The following is a 24,213-nucleotide window of genomic DNA, read 5'->3' as shown; positions in this document are numbered from 1 at the left end:
TTACAAACCCAGTGATCTAGCAAATTCACAACCATATAATAATGCAAGAGCCTCCGCCGTAGTGGCCCTTAGAGCATTAATCTTCAGGTTCCTTGCCACCACAAACCTTCCTTCATCGTTTCTAGCAACGACCCCAACAATACCCTCGCCATTGGTAGCAGCCCAGCTTGCATCCACATTCAGTTTAGTAAATGGAGAACAGGGGGGAGACCAACGGACCAAGCACGAAGAGGTAGCCCTGCACAGGAATAAAGTTCCCCGTTGGTGTACGGGAAACCTCCAAAAAAGCTCTAACCAAGGAAGAGATAGACAAAATGACTTCTTGTGGTGTGATAACCGTTTGGTTATAGAGGTAGTTACACCTAGGCTTCCATATGTGCCAACAAGTGAAGGCTGCATAAGACAAGAGCCAATAGCTTCTTCCTTAGACCCCATATTAGAACTGATGAGAGAAGATAACCAGTTAGTCAAAGTCGAGATGTCAGCCCTATCCACTTTGTAATTTAGAAAACCACCAAACCAGATGGTTGCAACCCATAGGCATAAAAGAAGCAAGTGCGCAACAGATTCCTCACGAGCATTGCAGAAAGGGCATAGCGGAGTAAGTGAACATCGACGCCTATAAAGATCCTCCATTGTAGCCAACACTCGATTCAACACCCCCCACATAAAGCAGTGGATCTTCGGCCCCCCCGGGGGGGGGGGGGGGGGGGGGGGGAGAGGGTGGGGAGGTGGGGGTGGGCGGGGGGGGTGGTCTTCGACTTCCAAACGTGAGAAGTCGAGTAAGATGTGGAAGTAACCCTAGCCGCCATTGGCACCGCTCGGGAATGCACCTGGTGGTATCCTGACCTCACAGTGTAGACCCCGTTCTTATTCTCCGGCCACACCAACCTATCACTTCGCATTTGGTCACCAATGCTAGTGTCAATAATCGCCTTGCACTCCTCATCCGAAATAAAAGGCTTGAGAAAGTCAATATCCCAAGTCCTCGAAGGCCCACATATCAAAGAGCTCACACGCAAGTTCCTCGACACCAGCACATTACCTTGAGGAATAGGGTGCCCGTGAGGAAGAGACGGGGTCCATCTGTCATGCCAAATTCGAACACTTTTCCCATTCATACTTGCCAATGGGCACCCCAAAGTAGGATATCACGCCCCACCAGCAGACTTGTCCATCCCTAAGAAGCCCTGGCCCCACGTTTAGCCTCCAGAAACAAGCAGTTAGGGAGTTTAACACACATTTTTAACCTCATTTGCTCCTCATGCCTTACAAAATTGTAAAGTATTAAGTTTGAAGTGCCTTTCCCTTGGAAAAAAATAATAATAATTAAATATTTAATTTGAAGCGGAAAGCGCTGAAAAATTGTCCAAATCGTTAACTAAAGAGGAAAAATGACCATGCACCCATAGGCCTTCGGTAGTGTTAACACTCGACTGTTTCGTTGACCCCAAAAGTTGGGCGATTATTTATCTGAAAACAACAATTACAATCTCAAGGGAGAATTACTTCGACAGGAGGTAGAGGTACAAGTAGGTTCCCTTGAGGATCCAGGGGCAGTGCTGGTGGCAATGTTTGAGGATTTTTCTCCTCCAAAGATGGTGGTGGTGGTGGTGGTGGTGATGGGTATTCCTCTTTCCCGTCATTGGTTTTTGGCCTTGACAAACCAAAGTGTTCCCTTATCTTCTCTAACTTTTCAAAAATCTTCTTCCTGATCTCGGGATTGACAATGCGTGCTTCGGCAGGTTCTGTTGGAAGAAGAGTGAGTGATGCCAATGTCCCAACTGGCAAAGATAACATCACATCTCTTCGTGAAACTCCGAAGGTTTTTGGAGAGCCTGCTTTTTGTTTTCCCTCACTTCTCACCTGCAATATGAGGATCAAAGACGTTAAATACAGAAGAGAAGTAATTGTTCCACAATCCATCGCGGTTTCAGTTTCAGTAAACGACGATGCTAGAAGGTACTAACAATGGCAGTATTAGAGCAACCAACTTAGCCTACACCTCCAGGCCTTTTGACAATTAAGAATCAATCTGAAAGACCGAACAATTAAATCCGGCTTGTTACAATTAATCCCTATTAATTTGAGATCCATTTGTATCTGTGAACAGAAAAATTTATCAGTAGCTTAGACCTTTGGGAAGAAGACACTGAAGCTGGAGACGACAAAACAGATCATATGTTCGGTACTTCTTACTCAGATCACCATGAATCCATCACGACAAGCTTGATCACAACAAGTATTAAGCATAAATTAAGCATTTCTCCAATGGTTTACATTGTCGACAGAAAATAACTTGAGCACTGTGAACCACGCGGCAGAGATTACATAATCAAAATCTTGGTAACCTTCTCCACCAAAAACATATGATTGGAGATTCAATGGATGATAAGTGTGATTATCTCTTCGTCTGAAACTCCGGATATGGAGATACAATGAAATCAAATGCCAAATTTGAAATACAAGGACTATTTCCCATGGTTTAACATCATGCTCTTAAATTGTTTCTTTATGGACAAAATTTAGTAGATCAGCAGCTGCATAGTACTAATAACTGTAACTTATACAACCAACGATGTGAACACTGAAAACTTCCAAATATTTGGAAAAGATACGGTTAGTTTCAAACGGCACGGGACGATAGCTTCCCATAACAACTGCAATGCAGTTTGCACTCAATGATACAAATTGATTATCCAACTTTGAACTAACCAACCGTTGCCCTGCAATTAAGTTGCGAATGCAGGTGCACGCTATATGCACCGGAGCTCTATAGCCTCACAGCTAACCCTCCCCATAACAAACATTAGGAGTTTAGGACAAGATACAAATCTGAACACACAACTTAAAGTTCACAGTTTAAGTACTAGTTCGATATTAAGGTGCTTTTATAAAAAATGGGTATAAAAAAAAGCTGAGCGAAACAAGAAGGTGTTTGGTAAACACTTAAAAACAGCTTATTTTCACAATTTTTTGTGAAAAAAAGCTGAAAACGTGAAGCAGCAAAAATGAGCTTATTCTCACGTTACAGCCGAAACAATTTTTTTCTCAAAGCACGCGATTTCAAACCAGCCCTAAGTTTCTTCGCAAATTTTCGGAAATAAGGAACATAAACTAGAGTTACTACTGATTCATTACCCTGAAATTAGACATGCCATTGCCCTTGATCTGTTAAAAATTGAGTGAAATCTACATTTGAACTGATTCACATGTCAAATAATGTATGAACAAGAACTTCAAAAAAAAACAAAAAAAACAAATTAAATAAATAAAAAACAAAACTTGGTGAATTTTTGTTGCTGAAATGAGCTCGGACAAACAAGGTCAATCGATTCAGAGTTCAAATATTGATAATTAAACACAAAATAGATCAAAAGAAAAGGACTTAAAGCAGCAAATTGAGTGAATTGAAACAGTACAAGTAGCAACCTGAAGAGGAAGAGCTCTGTGCTTTGTGGTGGTGGTGGTTGTCACCGACATCGAGCGCTTCGTGGGCAACTGGGTTTCTCCGACCGCCGCCAAAGGAAGCGGACCGCCCACCAGATTGCTGCAACTAGAGAATGCCATCTGTCTCTCCCCGGCAAAGATCAACGGTCTCAAGACTCCCAACTACTATTATTGAAGAGTTTGAAGGGCAAGAAGTCCGGAATCCGCGGAACCGAGAACACAAAGTCGTTGGTCTTTGGAGGTCCAACTTAATTTTGGTTCTCAAGTTATTGGGCGTTGTGTAAAAGATTTCATTGATCCGGCCTGGTTGTAACTATGGGCTTTTGGTTTTAAGTCTAAATTGACATTGTCTTGTTCTGTGTCTTTACCAGGGTATATAAAATTGATTGAATAAATTTTTCAGTGTGTCGAGAACATATCACGGTTCTTCAAGTGTCATTATAGAAATGGTTTGATACTTGAAATTTTTTTTTCAATCACTTGTATTATGATACTTGAAATACTAAGCCGTATTCTGAAAAAAAAATTTCTCTATTGAGTGGTGATATGCTCCCTCACTTTTACTATTTCCACACTGATTATATAAATCAAATACAAACTGGGTGGAAAAATATGACAGAAGGTACGACTCATTTTTTGTATTTGAAGAAATAGATTCCAAAACTTTTTTACAAGTCGTGGTACTTGTATTGTTGTCTTCGATCCCTACCCAGTCTGCCAGACATAACATTAAAAGCAGGTTAGTACAGTAACCTAAGGAAAGGGATCATCTTCAGATCTTTTCCACCAAATGCACAAATTCGGACCTTTGAAATTTGATCAAACGGCTAAAGTTATTATAACTTATAAAAGAGGTCCCTGCTTTTAGCCGTTAGATCAAAATTTAAGAGCCCGAATTGATGGATTTGGTGGAAGAGATCCGGAGAGGATCCCTTTTCGTAACTTAATATGGCATGTGACACTATTCACTTTTTTTTTTTTTTTTTTTTTTTTCAACAAATGATATTATCTACATTAAAAGAGTGGAAGAATGATTAAGCCTCACAATAGAAATATAAAATAACTTAATCATCGGATGATTCCGTGGCACCGATTTTGTCACACAATTTTTTACATATGTTTTTGTGGGGCCCATTTTATAATATATTGCAACGATCCAAACCGTTTATCTTTTAGGTATTTCCTAAAAGATCATGTCTAACAAAAATCATCTAAATTTGAAACCATATGACTTTGGATCAAGAATTTAGAGTTTCTTTGTAGAATCGTATTTATTTATTCTCTTTACTACAAATGAGTGTCTTAATAGTTTTATTATTTGTCTAAGTAAGGATGATCTATGAATGAGGTTCTAAAAGATAGACAGATCGAATGGTAAAAATTTATTACGTTCGTTTATTTATTTGAGTGATTGTTTGGATGAATGGTACACAACCACAATGAAAATGGAAATGACAACTCCTTGTGATTTGCCAAGAACATATTTGTTTGTATTTGTTGCATCGACCACCCAATCGGCCGCGATTCTCTTGCATTTGTTTGCATCTGACGAACCCATACACAATTAAACTGATATTTGAAAAAGCAGACTCACTCATTTTCTATATTTGGGTATGGACGGGGGCATGCATGCACAAATCTTGATCGATTGGTACGCACTTCACTTTATTCACCCCTCAAAAGAAGATAGAAAAAGTTCAAATCAGAAATTTTATTTGTAAACCAGATAACAAATATTAATATGTTCATTTGTTATAAAAGTGAATCAGATCATTTGAGAACAAAATGAGTCTACAGCTGAGGTTAGTCCAGTGGTGAGAGTGTAGGGAGGGAAATGAGTAGGAGCTTCTACTTAAGATTTTTTATATTCAATTTGAATAATAAAGCTCTGTGCTTATGATCAGAACTGTTTATATTATAAATCATATTGCAAAGATTTTTTTTTTTTTTTTTTTAGGAAACCTCGACGGTACGAGGGCAATTATATTGATAACGAAAAAAGAAGTTACACCTAATGAGGGGGAACATAAACATAACCCCTCTAGAAATGAAAACAATAAAGAAACAAGGAAAGGAGGCCCGGGGGACATAAAACTTAACCCCTTTAAAGCCAAACCTAAAGGTGTGACATACAAAACAAATCGAACAACATCACAAGGTTAAGAAAATAAAATAAGAAAGTGAGACAAATATGTATGTCAAGATGCACATTATTATTATTATATTATTATTATTATTATTTTCTTTTCAAAATCATCTCTGCAAAAAATGAATTAAAACTAAAGTCGTTTAGTCAATGTATTATAGTAAATACTTATACAGTTCGTATTGCTTATACCAATTCCGTTAATCTGTTTTTATACAATTCGATGACTAATGACCTTAGTTTTAATTGATTTTTTTTGCATAAGTTATTTTTATAAAGTAATTTATAATATGAATGGTTCCGATTATAAACATGAAGTTTTATAAATCAGGAACGAATGATTTTGAGTACGTAGGAACTTCTACTTTGAGTGTTCAATGATTGTGTACGTGCATATAATGATAAATTTTGATGAATACTATAATTTTCAAAACCGTATATAAATTTGGTTAGCATAAAAGAGGTTTATGAATTTCACGTTATATAATGGTTAACAAATAAAAATACAAGAATTTCACATTATAATGTTGACAAAATTAAATTACTTATGTTCTACTTTTAATTACACTGATACAATTTATGATTAAAACCACCATAATATTCATTGTGTTCTGCAGATGATATATAGTAGTGGACCGTTTGACCCTTCGCTCTAAAATATTGGCATTCGTATCAAATCGAGCCTCTACGTAGTAACTGATCTTGATCCTCCATCGTCCCTTCACTGGCAGTTGAGCCTCCATCATCACAAAGCACATGTTGGAATTTGTCAAGAAATATCATATTCATTTGAAGAAAGAAGGGAAAAGTTGATTAGATTAGACTAGCTAAGAAAGACTAAGTGAATTAGCTGGAGACGATCACCTTTTTGATGAAAGTTGATCAGCTTCCTAATTAATAAACTTCATATGAAAACATCTAGGTCAAGGATCAAGATGTTGAATTCCATGCAAACCCTTGTCAAATGAACAGTCTCTAATTGCTTTATACATCAGGTTCGTTGTCTGTTCGACCTATCAACATTCCAGGTGGCAGACTAGCTAGCTAGTCACTACTAGGTCTCTCCTAGCCACATTATTTTTCTAATTAAGGATGTACCTATGCGGCTTATGCTAATTATTCTGCAGTTCGAAAGCAAGAAAATGCTATTGTGGAAGCAACTTAATCTAATTTGGTAACTAGATTGGTTTCACATCCAATTTAATTAGTAGAGTGAGTTCAGGTATTTGATATTAAAGATGTCTTGGAAAAACAAAAAGATCATAAGCCTGCCTACTTTTTGGACTGGGTTTGGGTGTGTAACCTACGTACACCTGAAAAATCGATACCGGGCAGCTGCAACTGCAAAAACTAGGGTAAAAGTCCAACGACTATCAAAGTTATGTTAGATTACCGCAAAAGGGATAGCCACCTATTACTATTTTTTCAATTGCTTTCTTCTTCATATTTCGAAAGGAAAAGAAGGAGCCAAAAGATATACCTAAACCGCTTTCCAAATGAATTATCCAATAAATGCATAAACAGGATTAAGATTGGGAGTTCTAATTTACTTTCTTCTTTCTAGGTTAATGACTCTTTTATGCATTAAAGTAACTCTATAATTTAGGTTACTGGGTCAAATACCAAGATGCTACTCAATATATAGTTATCTAATACGAAGCTGCCTTGTTTAATTTGTTAGATGGTCAATCAAGTTAATTAATCTATATAAAAAAAAACACGATTACCTTCTAATTAGGGTTTTCAGGGGTACTATATACCTAGCCTTTACCGTAGTTTCAGGTCGAACAGACAACGAAACTAAGATTAATTTGCAAGGGACTGCTCATTTGACAAGCATAGCATGGAATCCACTCACCCGTATCATCAAAACATGTCAAATACATCCCTCGCCATCTTCGACCATGGTTGTTCAATATCTCTTTGGTTCCTGCAAAAAAAAAAAAAAAAAAAAAAACACGACAAACACGGTGATCTGGATTAAGTACATAAATCGAACTAAATAATAAGCAAAACTACCTATTCGGAAGAACGTATATATGTACACCAAAGCTTAAGAAGAGAGGAAGACAAGAACCTGATCTTTTGAGGAAGAGACCTAACTAGGAGGTGTAATATAGTTGCTGGGTTGAGCTTCATTTTATAGAGATAAGAAGGAACCTTGCTATCCTTTTTCAAGCTATCACAATTGTTAATTATTGGATGAGCGTGCGAATTCTATACGGATCTTCATATCAGCTAAATCCTTACACGTGACAGATCATTGACTAACCGGTATTTAGTTGTTTATGTTTCCATCTCATTAAAAAATATTAATTTTAGATAAGATCGATTGATGGAGGATCAATCGACGATGTAAACTGTAGCTGCTATTTTAGATTAGGATTTAGAACCAGAGTATACTAATCTGACATTCTTGTAAAAATGTTAAAGTGGTGGACCAGGTTGATGTACCTACTTTATGGCAAGATGACCTTAATTAATTCATTAGCTTGCTTCACTTAAATTAGTAATTGTACACATACTATGTATGTGCTTATTAAAATTTTATAAATTTTACAAAGAAAGAATATATAAAATGGCTGCTAAAGCTTTATGGTGACGATCCTCAAAAGAGTTTTTGTTATTGAAAGGTTGTTCATATCTTTAGCAACTGTTTCTAGATAACTATTTCATCACTAAAAGTTCATTTTATTCTGCAGAAAAACGTAGAAGAGGAAATGGCAGCAACTAATATGGTTGCTAGGCTCTGAGGCATAATAAAATTATTTTGTGTGTAATTTACTATATTGCCTGTTATTTGTATTTTAGTTACTTTTCTTTAGTTTTGTTGACAAGGTTCATTTGGCATTTTCACTTTCTTTTGATTGACAAAAAAATTTTGTGAATTGGTAATTTAGATTACGAACAAGGAGCTCGAACTCGTGTGGAAGGAAAATCACACCAGTACTTTAACTAATATGACTAAAATGAAGTTTGCATGATATAAACCTAATATTATTAGAAATCCATTTTTGGTTAATTGTAGGATGCATGCAAGATTAAATAAGCTTAATTTTGCCATGTGGATTCATCAATATAAAAATATTTGCGGTTGTGGAAGGGTACTAGGGCATTATTACAAAGGCCAAGCAACGTGGCTTATTGTTAATTCATATACTTAACGATGAACCTGCGTTCTCCACTGTCCATGCATGATGTCACATTATATATATATATATATATATATATGTGGGATATACTGCATTATACGTGTGCTTAATTTGAGCTAAATAAATAAGTACAGGTACTTATTTAACTAAATTTGTAGAGTACTCTCACTCTGCAAATAATCAAAAAGACAAAAAGACAAAACGCTTAACAAAGAAAAATTTCAGCCTATATATAATTAGGGCTTGGGAGATCATAGTTCCTACTATATATGTTGCTAGAAATCGAACCAAAATATTATAACAAACTGTAGCACATGCATCCTCTGTAAACATCTCTATCAACGATAGGAAACTGGAGACGGTTTTACTTGTGTTAGTTTGATCATGAGCGTTTTAAATAAGTTTCGGTTAGAGTTAATTAACTGGATAGGCAACATATATAATTTGCTCATCAGAGATCTTGCCAGGCTTCAAGCTGATGGAGGTCTACTAGGTATACTCCTTTGTTAATAAGACTCATCTCTAAGCAAATTTTCTTCTCTAAGTAAATCTTCTTTTCTGCAGATGATAACAAATAACAGTCCTCAGAATTTTGCAAGAGTGCCCGCTCCGCAGGGAGATCTAGTTAATACACAAAATAGTTTTCCTAGAATCTCAGGCACCAAGATACATAAAAAGAGAGTTTATTTTTCACCAACTTTTTCTTTACCTTTGGTAGAAAACCCCAAGTTGAAATTTAGACTTCAAAGAGATTTCAAGATTGATATTTTTCCAACATATTATATATGTAGCAAGGGAAGAGAAGTGAGTCCTCAGATAGCTTGGCCTTGCGGTGATCTAGGTATGAAAACTTCCTTTTCGCACATCATACGTTTTAGCTTTTTCCTACACAACATTATTATACATACCAATAAGGACGATACTTGCGTCCTTCATTTGCAATTGATGCATATACAAATATCATACATGAGACAAGTAGGCAGAGCAGCTCCGCACATGTGAGACCCTATATGTCTAGTTCGTCGCATTTGATCGATGTAAGTGAAGTCAGTTCTACACACCACTTTTCTTTTCAGGTCACGTACACTCTTCTTTTTTTAACTGTTGAATTGTACAAAGTAAAAGAGAAAAGGGCTCAGAGCACATGTGATCTAATATCTTAGTGGATAGGTGTTGGGTTTATGTCAATGCGTTATGGGTTTGAAATTTCTCATTCTTTAAATTATTGTAATGGTTTCAAACTTTCCCATCTTTTAATAATAGTAAAAAAATAAAAAAGAAAGGATCATAACTAAAAAGGGATGTGCAGAAATCAATCCCACATCCTTCTTACCATATTGGCTTATGCCAGCTAAGACCAGATTGCTTGTAATTCATGTCATCATCCACGGGCTTTGCTTGGGTAATTGAAAACAAATTAAATCAGCTATTACATATATTTAGCTATAAGGGAAATAAAGATGAACGATAAGCTAATCTACATACTGAATTGTACAATTAGTTAAAAGTAGGGCTGAGAAGAACATACATGCTCCAACTTTGTAATAAGTTATAAGTATTTGTGAATAAAATTTAGAAATTGTTGTTAACACTTCAATATAGTCAGTTTATATAATTCAGTAGTAGCAATCAGTTCCCAATTTTTTTGAAGAAAGTCAATTTTTAGTTATTTTTATAAGCAAAGGATAGTTTATTCAACCAAAATTAAAAAAAAAAAAAAAAAAAAAAAAACACAGAACAATATACTTGAAAGAGAAAGAGAGATCGGACCCGGAATTTAAGCAGGATGCCTGCCATTTGCATGTGGGTGTGGTTGTAATGTGGTCCATTGGAAACTGACATATCAATATACAACTTGGAGAGAGAGAGTTAGCGATCGATGGAGGTGTCACATTCCATGCAAAACCTTGTCAAGCGAACAGTCCCTTGCATACACCTCATATTCATTGTCAGATCGACCTTGTATTTGCATACCCTATCAAATATACTTACGTGGTTTTCCTGGCTCCATTTACTCACTACTCATATAAATAGGTCTCTCTAATTTGATCGATCACATGATCGTGTTGGGGCGAAATCAATGAACAAAGCGAGAGTCTCTTAACACTTTATAAGCATATATATAATGTTTTTAATTTTCTGATGTAGAATTCACACTTTTAACAATCAATACTAGCTGGTGAGACCAACGTAGTTAACAGTTCCTAAATTTTCGTTTATATATACCTGCTATGTTAAACAGGCTGCAATGCATTGTTTACGTGTGTGTATGTATATAGATGATGAGAACACAAAGCCCATAAGCCACACACATAGAGAGAATGACATATGTCCAACTACGCACACAAGCCTTGTATTACTGATATGAAATAACATATTATATTTTGTGTGTGTGTGTATATATATAAGCTTCCTACTTCCAATTTGCCAAGAATAAGGGAAACAAAATGTTTGCGTAACTTGTAAGTGATAGGGAAGTGTCGACATATATATATATATATATATATATATAAGTACAATATTGTCAAATTATTAGGTGAAAAAAAATAGTGAATGCTAACTAGCTAGGTTCACTAAATTCACTCAATTTCACCGGAAAAAGATTCGCTCAATTTAGAAGCCCTAATTCTAATTAGTCATTGTTTTTATAGGAAATTCTAATTAGTCATTATCATTGTCAAATAATTATCATTAATTTATTGGGAAGTTTTAACGAAACACTCCAAATACTGTTCATTTTTAACGAAAAATCATATTTTTACATTTTTGTGATACTATTTACTACACCTTTATTTGTTATTTTTCAATAAAACTAATTTTTTTTTTTTTTTTTTAAATTCGTTGGCTTTCTTATAGTGTTTGGATTAATGGATGGCGTACTGGTGCCCATGAAAACGGGACAAATATATACTTAGGTCATGAACGGTCACGACCCTTTATACTGCTCACAATAGAATATCAACACGTGTCTTTATTGAAATACCAACACCTAACTCAAACTTATTACCATAAATTTACTATTCTAGTATCCAAACATCCTTCTTCTCCCCCACTGAGATATTGCCCAGCCTTCCATATCTATGAACCAGCAAGCATTTCCAGGTCTCCCATCCCATCTCCTCCCCTAAACTCTCTCCATCGACCCTACACCCAATTAGCATCTTCTTTTTAGAGGAAGTCATGGAAGCACCATCGGAGTACTTCGCGGGAATAGCCACCACCTTCCCCCTCCCTGCTACCATGGCTGCCTTGGGATAGAAGATGACGGATAGAGGGCGGGGTCGATGGAGAGATATTGGATGACGAATTGGGGATAGGGTCGCCGGAGGGGAGAGCTTGGAGTAGGAGACGGGGCGGGGGAGAGGCTGGGGTCGAGGGAGGGCAGAGGCCGCAGGAGGTGAGGGTACGCTGCATTTACAGATTGGTATACAATATAACATATAACATATACATATATATGTACGCACACATTACTTTAACCACATCAAGTTCTTGCAGATACAACTATTTCATATCTTTTCAGCAAATTATTATCAAGTTGAGATCAATATATATTTATGTGAGATCAAATAATTAACTTTAAAAACCTCGGCAGTACAAGGAATTTTAATGATCTACTCATCTTTATTATCAAACCTGTTAATGGTTTTGAGGCCTCCTCACTTCATCTTAGATGGAAATTAAAACTACTGGTTTGAGATTAAGGAACCAATCCATTTCAACTCAAGCAGGCATTGCTGTAATAAATATACAATAAGCCATTTTCTAGCTAGCTATAGAGAGGGAATCTATCAAGTTATTTCTCCTGTAGTATGGTAAATTACTTAAACTGTATGGAGGAGGAGAGCTAGAGTTTTAGGGTAAATTGAAAGTATTACATCTTGAGCTATAATATTTTCCAACATCCCTTCACCTTATTTTCACCTTGCCGTTGACCCTCAATCATGGAAAAGCACATGAACCAAAACTAATTGACAATGGATGGAGAGGCCAGAGATCTTTTAAGCACATAATGCAGACTTTCATCTTTAGTGTATGATACTCTGAATGCATCATTCTCTCCATCTACATGTGCTAGACTCTTAACCTTGCTTTCAACCTTAATTAGCGGTCCATATTTCTGTTGTTTTAAAATATCATACCCTCCTTATGTCACAAGAAATACAATATAAGCCACTAATTGAATTATTGTTTAAAATGAAGTAAACACAAACATATATATTTGTACTGAAACTAGCATATATATTCGTATTGAAACTAACTTATACACTAACATAATTTAAATGGAGCAATGATTGCGGAATTTTAATTAATTCAATTGGAGTTTTGGTTTCTTAATTAAAAACCCGTGAGTATTATATATCCTTAAAGGTCTTTTTGGGTAACTTCAATGTTTCTAATATTGACCATTGCTTTGTAGTGTGACAAGGTCAAGGAACAGATTCATAAACTTTTACTTCATGAATCAAAACTCTAATTAAACTAAAGTTCAAAACGTTGGAGGCTGAAATTGAATGAATATTCTATCACTCTATATATACATACATATGTACCCAACTAAACTATTTATAGCGTTTTTGAACTCTCAGTGCACCTGAAAATCACATGCAAAGCTGTACATCTAGTTTAGTGCTTACACCTACCAAACAACACATAAAATACACAAACGCACACATGTAAGTGCATATTCATGCAAGTCAAATTATTAATTAGTCAGTTCGTCGCACAAATTTCATGGAGGTGGGCACATCTTCCAGGTGAGTTTATATTAATTAATCAAGCAATTAAGTTGATCGACACATAAAACAAATCTGGTTCCTCATGAAAGAAGAAAATAAAGTGGTCTTGTTCGTAAAGGCAGCAGAATAATATTCACTAATCCTATACATATGCAAGACAATTCGAGCTAGGGTTTTTTTTTTTTTATATCAAGGTCGAACAGACAACGAAACAAAGGGCAATCCAAGAAAGGACTGCTCGCATGACAAGCATAGCATGGAATCTACTCACCATATATAAAGTTAGCATAGAGTCTCTTCCTTCAGATTCTATAAGTTGGTTAATTTATATCCATCTGGAAAGCAACAAATTGTTGTACTCAGAATACATATAACTTATGAATTACCAAAATTAAGTAAAACACATATAGCATAACGCAGAAGATATGATAAAAAGAAGAGGAGCAAGTACCTCTGATCTGGGCAGAAAGCATATGTGGTAGCTCAGCCTGGTTTTGTCATAAGCATCGGAGGCTCAATTTATAGAGACCTGATGTCTATATTAATGGATCATTATATAAAATAAAATTAAAAAAAAATATCTGAGTGTGGAGGGGTTGAAGCGTGTGAAGTGGGAACATATGTGATTGAACTACATTTGACACGTGAGAGAGGGGGTTTGACTTTGACTCACGGGTGACACATGAGGAGATTAGGGAATTGAATGGTGCATGTCATGTGCCTCTCATCCTTAACAACCTCTCCTCTAGCTCCTCTGTCGATAGAGATATTTTTATGTGTATTGAGAACATTGAAATGTAATGTTATAGTTCTACTTTCTTTGAAGGTAAAATATTTCATTACTCAAATAAAGCAAAAAATATTATCGATCAAGATCATAGTATTAATATAATTACAGACGTAATAGAAAAACAATACAAAACCTACTAAATAACGGTACATCCATTATTTTTCAAAATATGTAAAAGTGAGAGATATGTACAACTATCCCATGTACTCATTTTATAACACAAAAAATATGATATACACAAATTGTTTCTCTTTCTTTTCATTTTATCTTAATTTTTCCTTCTTTAAGTTAATCTTACTTGTTTTTGGCCTACTGTTCTACCTTCTATCGATTGGTGTTGCTTGGCCAGAAGCACTGGTCAGCACCTTCCTTAAAGTACATGCCGGAGAAGCTAGTGGAATTACGTAATCATCACCCAACACAGAGAGAGAGAGAGAGAGAGAGAGAGAGATAGCATTAGTAAAGAAAGAAAACAAGACGACAATGAGGGAGGTTAGCTGTGCTCGTGTGATTCTGAAATGTTGATAGAATCATAGAGTCGAATACTTGATGTTCTTGTCCAACCGCTCACATGATTTTATTTCTTATCTACCAATTACCCAAAACCCTTCCGTGCTCTCTCTCTCTCTCTCTCTCTCTCTCTCTCTCTCTCTCTCTATATATATATATATATATATATTTATATTCTCTGAATTTATTTGTTTTTATTCAGCTAGGTGGGTTTTCCGTTTTGAGCTACCTCGCCAATTGCCACATTATGTCATTAGACACCGACGCATGCCGATCATATTGGCCAGTACCTCTTCGATATCTTATGTCGATATATAGTTATGCTCAGATACTTTTCCACCGTAAGCGGCCGGTACAGTGGGGATGATCGAGTAGGAGAAGGACTCAACAGTTTCACAAAATTTACCAAACGAACTCTGATGTCCTAGGTTAAAACTCAACCTCGTCACCTCCTTTAATTAAACAATCGAAAAAACTGCAGTGCATCGTCTTCACATGCAATATTGCATGCGTGCAACTTGCTGGTATACACTGTACATATATACATCCAACATCCGATTTACAAACTGGTTCTTGTATCATAGACACAAAAAGTAAAAAAAGATTATAAATTGTCAAGACGACTGCATAATCAAAGAACTACATTGATTTAGTTTTATTGCGATACAAGAAGTGTATTTATAAACACCTAATTAAATATCTGAAACAAATTAGGAAATCAATGAACATGGAAGCAGTCTATTAAACTGTATAAGATTATAAGAAAGCAATCTTAATCCTTATTTTACCAGAAAATCCTAATACATAAAAACCAAAAGTATCTTAACATAAAAATAAACGAAGTTGTTAACTGGCTAACTTTTTCAAGACATACAAAGTTGTCGATTCATTTTTCATGTGGCATATGGGGAAAAAATAAATATCAACAAAAGTTTAGTTGAGAATGACTGAAATTATAACAAATAATATGAAGCAAAATGGATCATATCACTCAACTAGGTAATTTAATTAACGTGTGTGTAATAATGCTAGTAATAGATTTAACTTTTTATACAAAATTTGCTAATAATATGATGTGTCGTTAATAAGAAATAAGCACATTAATTACACTTAAGTAATAATCCAATCATAAAAAATCATGTCATATGATTTACAAATTTAGTCTAAATTAAGGTCTTCCTATTATTACCCTTTAACGTATATATAGAATAAATGAAGCAAAATGAGTGTTAACTGTCTTTATTGTTTATTAGGGATAATTATATAAGCTAATCATGACAAAGTATATAGAAAAAGAAAAATGGGAAGCTATTAATGCAGCCTAGCTACCAGCTGCTTTATAAGGACTGAGAAGTCAATCGCAGCAAGAAATTAAGCTAAAGAATGTGCGGAGGACGACATGAGCATGTGTAATCTTTCCTGAGAGGCTGAGATCAAAAGGAGAAAACTAACGGTAGAGGTAAACTTCAACCAACATAATTAACCAATTGTCGATAATCACTATCTAGCTAGCTAGCATGTCCAAGGGTAGTTTTAAATTTTTAATGGGGCCTACATTAGTTAATTATTATCTATTTAAGCTAACATTGGAGCCTATGTTATTTAGTTAATATCGTAAGCATATATTTAGGGATGATGATTTTGATTATCAATACATCATCTATATATATATATATATATATATATATATATATATTACTTAGGGTCCCACGGTTAATTTTATTCAAGGGATGCATAAACATGTCGTTTGATGGAGATAATTAGTTTGGATATGATTATGCACTATATTAAAGACATTTTGAAGGGAAAAATGAATGATAACTTTCCTATTTTGTTCAAGTTGAAGATTACTCATAAAGAAAAGTTGTCCCTTTTGATCCTACCATTTTAATGGAGACTAGTAGGGATATCTTTTCTTCATGGGTAACCTTCACCTTGGACAAAATAGGAATTTCTCATCTATTTCTTCCTTCAAAATGCCTTCAATGTAGTGTATAGTCCTATCCAAATTAGTCATTCCTTTCAAATGAGGCCTAAAGGGTTGGTGCAGCGGAAAATAAGCATAATTTTGGAACCTTTAATCCAAGTTCGAATTCTCACGTATGCATTTCTTGTGGCCACGGACACCGCTTTGGCGTACCATTTTACTTGAGCAACAAAAATATGCAACCACCGATCGTATAATACTGAGACTACATGAGATGGAAATTAATTTATCATAAATGTGGGGTACGATAAAGAATAATAATATCAATTAAATTAGGTCATAAAGTATAAGAGTCAATTAAATTAGTCAATTTAAGCTCAAAGTTGAAATGTTCAACTAATACCTCAAAGTTGAAAAGTTCAACTAATACGTTCAAAAGTTCAACAATAACAACATTCACCGGTATAAGGCTATATCCGAGATCCTGAGTTCGATTCATGCCTTGCCATAATCATATGTATATAAAAATAAAACACAAACACGAAAAAATGAATAAAAATTACACAAAATTTGATTGATCAGATTAATTTAAAAAAATTATGGTCACTGCATTTCCAAAATTCACGAAAGATTTGTGGCCTACCTAAATCAAAATGTTCCGTAAAATTTATCTATAGGATGTATATAATATGAATAGAGTAATAATGATAGAAATATCACAAATTTGTACCACATTATTATATCACATGATGTGGCAACAACTATTATCCAATTAAATTAATTAATTAATTAATACAAAATGTACACATTATGTACATATCACTTATCACATCATATCGTATACTAATATGATACATATATGTGGTCTCCTTAAATATGTTATAGCAATGCACCACCCCCGTCCCCATAATATAAAAAAGTACAAAGAATTAATGGATTTGAAACTAAAATTTCAACAACTACCCCACCTGAATTCTTTTGATGGTTTCAATATTTTGTAAATATGTAAGTGGGACCCAAACATCAAGGTTATACGTTGGAAACTGCATATCCTGCTCCTGCTTCTGCGCGTCAAAAGTATCATTGTTCATATTACTAGCTAATTAGGGTTTATCACGTCCACAACGTCGTGTAATTTGTTTGGTGCGTGTTGAAGCTTGAAACTGTACCAACCCCCAAATGAACACAACCCCACCAACTACCACATATTGTCCTCAACCAACTACTTTTAACTTGGTGTGTGTGTGTGTGTGTGTGTGTGTGTGTGTGTGTGTGTGTGTGTGTGTTTGTTGGGTCTCTGTACATACATTTCCAGAAGGGTTTTGCGTCCCTTTCCCAGCAATGGTAATTTTACTGCTTCAGATCAGAACCGTAGGTTTGTATCAACTTCTGAAACTCATATTTATATTTGTCCTCACTCCACAACCTAATTATCTTGCAAATCACGTAAAGGAATAGTCAGTGAACAGTTGATATCACCTTACAAATATATTGGATTCTGTTGTTACTGAAAGATGCTACAAAGTATTGGTAAAACTTGAAGGAAGGTTTTATTTCAAAATTAGTTGATAATATGTTGAATTTCTTACAAGTACATATAATGTCTATTCTTTCTTCGAAATGAGCTTCATACTCTCTACAAGATTTCTCACAGGTTTATATCTCACAAGAAAGACTTTCATAGTACAAATCTACCATCATCATGATGTTCTATGTCAGTAATATAAATATATCTATCAATATTTGTTCATATGACTTTATGTTAATGACATGAGATATCACAATTACGATATATACACACATACCATGTAAGTTACTTTCTTCACCCACAACTTAGAAAATGGAAACTCTACTTGAGTTCCACTCCGTCGCATACTTAGGAATGAGCTGCCATATGGGTAGCCCTAGAGATTTCTCAAAGATTAGAGGCATGGCAAACATAACAAGTTAACAACTGACTTGCGATTTTATTTCGGGTAATTTTAGGGAGATTATTTTTCAACTAAAATTTTAAACTAAATGATATATCACCAATAGGAAGTAAACACGTTAATCAACACTTAAGTAATAATTTAATCATCAACAACCACATCATTTAATTTAAAAAAATTAATTCAGAAGTTTAATCTCCCTAATTTTATCATTCTATTTTAGATTATGAGTGAACCATTTACATTTTTCGTAAATATAATATTGTAGCAATAATAATAATTAAATTATTATGATAACGACATAATTGATATGTTTCACTTTTAAAATATATGTACATATATATAAATAAATAAATAAAGATGTCATAATTTGAATAACATAGTAATGTCACTAATAATACCTACACATTTTTTCAAAAAGAAAAATGAAAAAGACAATGCCAATAGACTAAACGGCAGACAACATGAACACAACTTTAGATTTTCCACCGTTAAAAGACAATCCCACTAACGGCTCCAATTAGTTGGGATGGGACCTTTCATTCTATTCCCAACCCCAATTAGTGCCTCGTCCCTTTTGCTTGATACTTTGAAAATTGCGATTTATAGTAAGTTGGTGGTGGGCAAACCTTAAGGGCTTGTTTGATAGACTAAATGAAATCGGCTTTGAGTTCCAATTTATTGTTTAATAAATCTAGAGATTTGTAAAGATAACCTGAATCTGGTATTTACTTTTTAGGTTTAGAGTTTGGCTTCATCCGAGAATGTAATGGCAGCAACAGTTTAGTTTAAATTACTTGAAATTAGGGTGTTTGTTGTCATTTGGTTTGGCAAACTTCAAGCCTAAGTTTGCGAAGGCTCCAATTGTTTCTTGGTTGTCTCTCTCATTTTGCTTAGACTTTTTACTTTATCTATTGTTGTTTTGCTGGTTCTTTTTTAGCCTTCTACTAGTTTTTAATGGAAAGTGATCTTCTCCAGATCCTTTCCTCTTAATCTACAAAGTTAGGGATCCGGACCATTGAAATATGATCAAATAACTAAAGTTATTATTAAAGTTAATCTCTATTTGTAGTCGTTGAATTCCCGAATTTTCAAACTTGATAGATTAGGAATAAAGGATCCAGAGAGGACCCTTCCATTTTGGTTGGTAAAAGCATAGCAGTTTTTTAAGTCGTCAGCAATGACCATACGTGTAGAAAGCTATAGATCTGTGAGAGAAATGCTAAAGGTAGAGAGAGAGAGAAAATCTAGAGAGAGAAGTTGTTGTGGAAAAATGATTTCTATTCAATTAGACAAGCCATGTGTACAACCAATATAAATAGCTTTACAGATTCTAATAAACGACTATAACAATCATAGCTTAACAGCTAAGTAAAATCCTAAACAGATACATCATTGATTAGTTCTAATGCTATAGATCTGTGAGAGAAATGCTAAAGGTAGAGAGAGAGAGAAAATCTAGAGAGAGAAGTTGTTGTGGAAAAATGATTTCTATTCAATTAGACAAGCCATGTGTACAACCAATATAAATAGCTTTACAGATTCTAATAAACGACTATAACAATCATAGCTTAACAGCTAAGTAAAATCCTAAACAGATACATCATTGATTAGTTCTAATTGTATCCTTAACACACCCCCTCAAGCTAAAGGGAGGAAAGCGAACTGAAAGCTTGGAAGTTAACTCAGCAAAGCGAGCAGAGGGCAAGGATTTAGTAAAAATGTCAGCGAGTTGAAGAAGAGAAGCAACATGGTGCACACTGACTTGACCAGCAAGAACCTTTTCGCGGATATAGTGATAGTCAATTTCCACATGTTTAGTCCGAGCATGAAATACAGGGTTAAAGGCTAGAGCAATTGCACTCTGGTTGTCACAGAAAATGGCAGGAGTGTGGAGGATAGGAAAAGAGATATCCTGCAGAATTTTACAAACCCAACTGAGTTCGGCAGCTGTATTGGCAAGCGACCGATACTCAGCCTCCGTAGAAGAGCGGGCAACAGTGCACTGTTTCTTTGCACTCCAAGAAATTAAATTGGGACCAAGGAAAACACAGTATCCACTTGTTGATCGTCTGTCAACCGGGCAGCCAGCCCAATCGGCATCAGACCAGGCAGTGAGACATTGAGACCCTGGGGTAAAACATAAACCAGCATCAAGAGTCCCTTTCAAATAACGAAGGATCCGTTTGACCGCTTGCAGGTGAATGGTACGAGGGGAATGCATGTACTGACATACTTGATTGACAGCAAATGCCAAATCAGGTCTCGTCCAGGTTAGGTACTGTAAAGCACCAACAGTGGATCTGTAAAATGTGGGATCAGAGAGAAGAGTGCCTGAGTGATCTAACTTTGCAGAACCAACAGGAGTGGAGCAAGGCTTGACACCAATCATATCTGTTTTCTTCAACAAATCAAGAGCATATTTGGATTGGTGAAGAAACATTCCTTTAGCAGATCTGTGTACTTCAATGCCCAAAAAATAGTGGAGATCACCCAAATCCTTCACAGGAAACATAGTTTGTAACTGAGCAATAATAGATTGACAAACAGATCGGGAACTACCAGTAATGATAATGTCATCAACATAGACTAAAAGAAAGGTGATGGAAGAATCCTTCTTGATGAACAAGCTGGTATCAGAAGAAGAAGAGGAGAAACCCAAGGACAGAATAGCCGTGTAGAATGCTTCATACCAAGCCCGAGGAGCCTGTTTTAAACCGTAGAGAGATCTGTTAAGTTTGCAAACATGGCGGGGTTTTGTGGAATCAACAAATCCCGGTGGCTGGATCATGTATACAGCTTCCTTCAGAGTACCATGCAAGAACGCATTACTGACATCAAGTTGATGAATGAACCAGTCATAAGAAATAGCAATGGATACCAGAATACGGATAGTTGTAGGCTTAGCAACAGGACTGAAAGTCTCAGAAAAATCAATGCCCTCTTGCTGATGAAAGCCTTTAGCCACTAAACGGGCCTTGTACCGTTCAATGGAGCCATCAGGCTTATGTTTGACTTTAAACACCCATTTGCAGCCGACTAAATTTAAGGTGGGATGAAAAGGAACCAAATCCCATGTGCCAGTGGACTGCAAGGCATGAAACTCATCCTTCATTGCAGCCATCCAATGTGGATTTTTGGAAGCTTGCAGAAATGTGGTAGGAGTAGGAGGCAGACACGCAAGGGAATCAACAGAAACAGGAAGAGAATGTTTTGTGGCAGTAAAGACTTTTGGTTTGTGAATGCCAGCCTTAGCTCGAGTAATCATTGGGTGAGAATTAAGAGATGGTGGTGGTGCAGGGACAGAGGCCGATGAATTATGAGAAGAAGCAGGTAAGGAAGAGGGAGATAACGGGGCAGATAGTGTAGTAAACGGAGCCGGGGAGAGAGAGTCCTGAGGTGTAGACTGAGGGAGAGCAGCAGTGACAGATGGAAGTGTACTGGAAGGAGCAGGAACTGGAATAGTCACAGAGGTAGGAGAAGAGGTGGTAGAGGAGGCAGGTTGTGGTGAGTTGACATCAGAGAACATGCCATGCTTGAATGGAAACAACTGCTCATCAAACGTAACATGCCGTGAAATATACACTTTATTAGTAACAGGATCAAGGCATCTGTACCCACTATGATTAAGGCTATAGCCCAGAAAAACACACAATCTGCTCTTTGCGTCAAGCTTGTGAGCTGAATACGGTTGCAACCATGGATAACAAGCACATCCAAAAGCCTTCAGAGTATGATACCGTGGAGGAGCTTGAAAAAGTTGTTCCCAAGGACTAATGGAAGAAGAACGAGAAGGCAGTCGATTGATAAGATAGACAGCCGTCTGAAACGCCTCAACCCAAAATTTGGTTGCCAATCCACTCTGAGAAAGGAGAGTTCGACCCATTTCAACAACATGCCGATGCTTCCTCTCAGCACACCCATTCTGTTCAGGTGTACAAGGACAACTGAGTTGATGTGTAATGCCTTGATCATTGAGAAAAGCTTGAAAGTTCCTGCTCAAGTACTCACCCCCTGAATCTGACCGGAGGCATTGTATGCGACAAGAAAAAAAATTTTGAACTTTGAGCACAAAAGTCGTGAAAACTGAATACACATCTGATTTATAAACCATAGGATATAGCCAACTGTATTTAGTATAGTCATCTACCAAAATGAGGTAGTATTTGTAACCAGTACATGAAGCAATGGGAGAAGGGCCCCAAACATCAGTGTGCAGTAATTGAAAAGGCCTAGTAGATATACAGGGCAAAACAGAAAAAGGTAGCTTAGAAGCCTTCCCCAATTTACATTCAGTACAAACAGATCCTTGAGATATAGAACCTTGAGGTACAGAACGAAGGACAGGTAGTTGGTGTTTATTCACAATAGTATGTAATACTTGGCTCGATGGATGTCCCAATCGCTGATGCCACAGATGAATATCTGCTTTATGAACGAGCAATGCCTGAGGAGAGAGTGCAACTCCAGATGTGCCATTTGATGCATCCCAGTAGAAAGGGTACAAACCACCTTCACAGGGGCCTTGGAAGAGCATCCTCCCAGTTCTTAGGTCCTTAATATAGAACCCAAATGGATCAAAGGTCAGAGAAGCCCAATTATCATAGACAAACTTGTAGACGGACAGTAAGTTGTGTGAAGCTTTGGGAACTAATAACACATCATTAAGCTTAAAGGTAGCATTTTGAGTTCGAATTAAAGCAGAGCCAGTGTGGGAAATACACAGACCTTTACCATTACCAACAAACAGGTGATCACTGCCGGTGTATGGAATGGCAGAGTTGAGAGAAGCTGGATCAGGTGTGACATGGTGAGAGGCACCACTATCAGTTAGCCAATAGTTCGGTGGAGGAGAAGTAGTAGCAGTCATACCAAAGGGAGGACCAACATTGGATCGCTGAGAAGCAAACTGAGAGAGTTTCTCACAATTGAGAGCTTCATGGCCATATTTAAGGCACAATTGGCACTGAAAGGATTTTCCAGAGCTGTAATTGGCAGACTAAGAACCAGAGAATGTGGATCGAGGAGATGGAACAGGACCAAGAATACCTCCTGAGGGGTTATAGTTGTTGCGATTTCCTCCAAAATTCCGAGTTTGATGAAATTTATTCCGATTCTGAAATCGACCACGATGGTTGCCTCTGTGGTTGGTAGAGCCAGAGAAACCTTGGTGAGCAGTATAGGCATGAAAAGGTTGAGAGGAGGAGGAGGATGGTCTGGTCTTGCGTTTTTGAAGAGAAATTTCCTTGCTGAGAAGCATGCCGTGTAGTTCATCAGAATTGACAGGTTCAAGTCGGGTTTCAATAGAGTCAACAAAGGACTCATACTCATCAGAAAGACCAGAAAGAGTATATGCAACAAGATCTGATTCAGAAATCGGTTCCCCAGCCGCTGCAAGTTTGTCAGAAATTTCCTTGAGAGAATTGAGATAATCCGTCATCGAGGAGTCACCTTTCTGAATAGTTTGAATCTTGGAGCGTAAGCTGTGAACATGCGTCCGAGATGCACCAGAGAAGCGACGCTCGAGAGATTGCCAGAGAGATTTAGAATCATCAAAGCCAACCGTCA

General features: G+C 36.3%; 2 protein-coding genes and 2 long non-coding RNA genes across 4 annotated transcripts; all 4 read right to left on the bottom strand.

The window, feature by feature from the left end:
* LOC137736385 (uncharacterized) lies at positions 1-1,121 on the bottom strand. The gene is made up of 3 exons (XM_068475662.1): positions 850-1,121; positions 338-619; positions 1-238 (listed from the first exon to the last, which is right to left on the bottom strand). The coding sequence occupies exons 1-3, from the start codon at positions 1,119-1,121 to the stop codon at positions 1-3; spliced, it is 792 nt and encodes a 263-aa protein (XP_068331763.1).
* Positions 1,122-1,384: 263 nt separating this feature from the next.
* On the bottom strand, positions 1,385-3,701 carry LOC137737865 (uncharacterized). The gene is made up of 2 exons (XM_068477434.1): positions 3,433-3,701; positions 1,385-1,866 (listed from the first exon to the last, which is right to left on the bottom strand). The coding sequence occupies exons 1-2, from the start codon at positions 3,568-3,570 to the stop codon at positions 1,495-1,497; spliced, it is 510 nt and encodes a 169-aa protein (XP_068333535.1). The 5' UTR covers positions 3,571-3,701; the 3' UTR covers positions 1,385-1,494.
* Positions 3,702-6,040: 2,339 nt separating this feature from the next.
* On the bottom strand, positions 6,041-7,730 carry LOC137737830 (uncharacterized). Its single transcript, XR_011068843.1, has 2 exons — positions 7,674-7,730; positions 6,041-7,526 (listed from the first exon to the last, which is right to left on the bottom strand). It is a non-coding gene; the product is annotated as an uncharacterized lncRNA (long non-coding RNA).
* Positions 7,731-11,600: 3,870 nt separating this feature from the next.
* LOC137738371 (uncharacterized) lies at positions 11,601-13,967 on the bottom strand. Its single transcript, XR_011068888.1, has 3 exons — positions 13,939-13,967; positions 13,759-13,822; positions 11,601-12,156 (listed from the first exon to the last, which is right to left on the bottom strand). It is a non-coding gene; the product is annotated as an uncharacterized lncRNA (long non-coding RNA).
* Positions 13,968-24,213: the final 10,246 nt, after the last annotated feature.

This window comes from Pyrus communis, chromosome 6, assembly GCF_963583255.1.
Source record: "Pyrus communis chromosome 6, drPyrComm1.1, whole genome shotgun sequence".
In the NCBI taxonomy this organism is placed as follows: domain Eukaryota; kingdom Viridiplantae; phylum Streptophyta; class Magnoliopsida; order Rosales; family Rosaceae; genus Pyrus; species Pyrus communis.
This window is presented reverse-complemented; position numbering and strand designations above follow the sequence as displayed.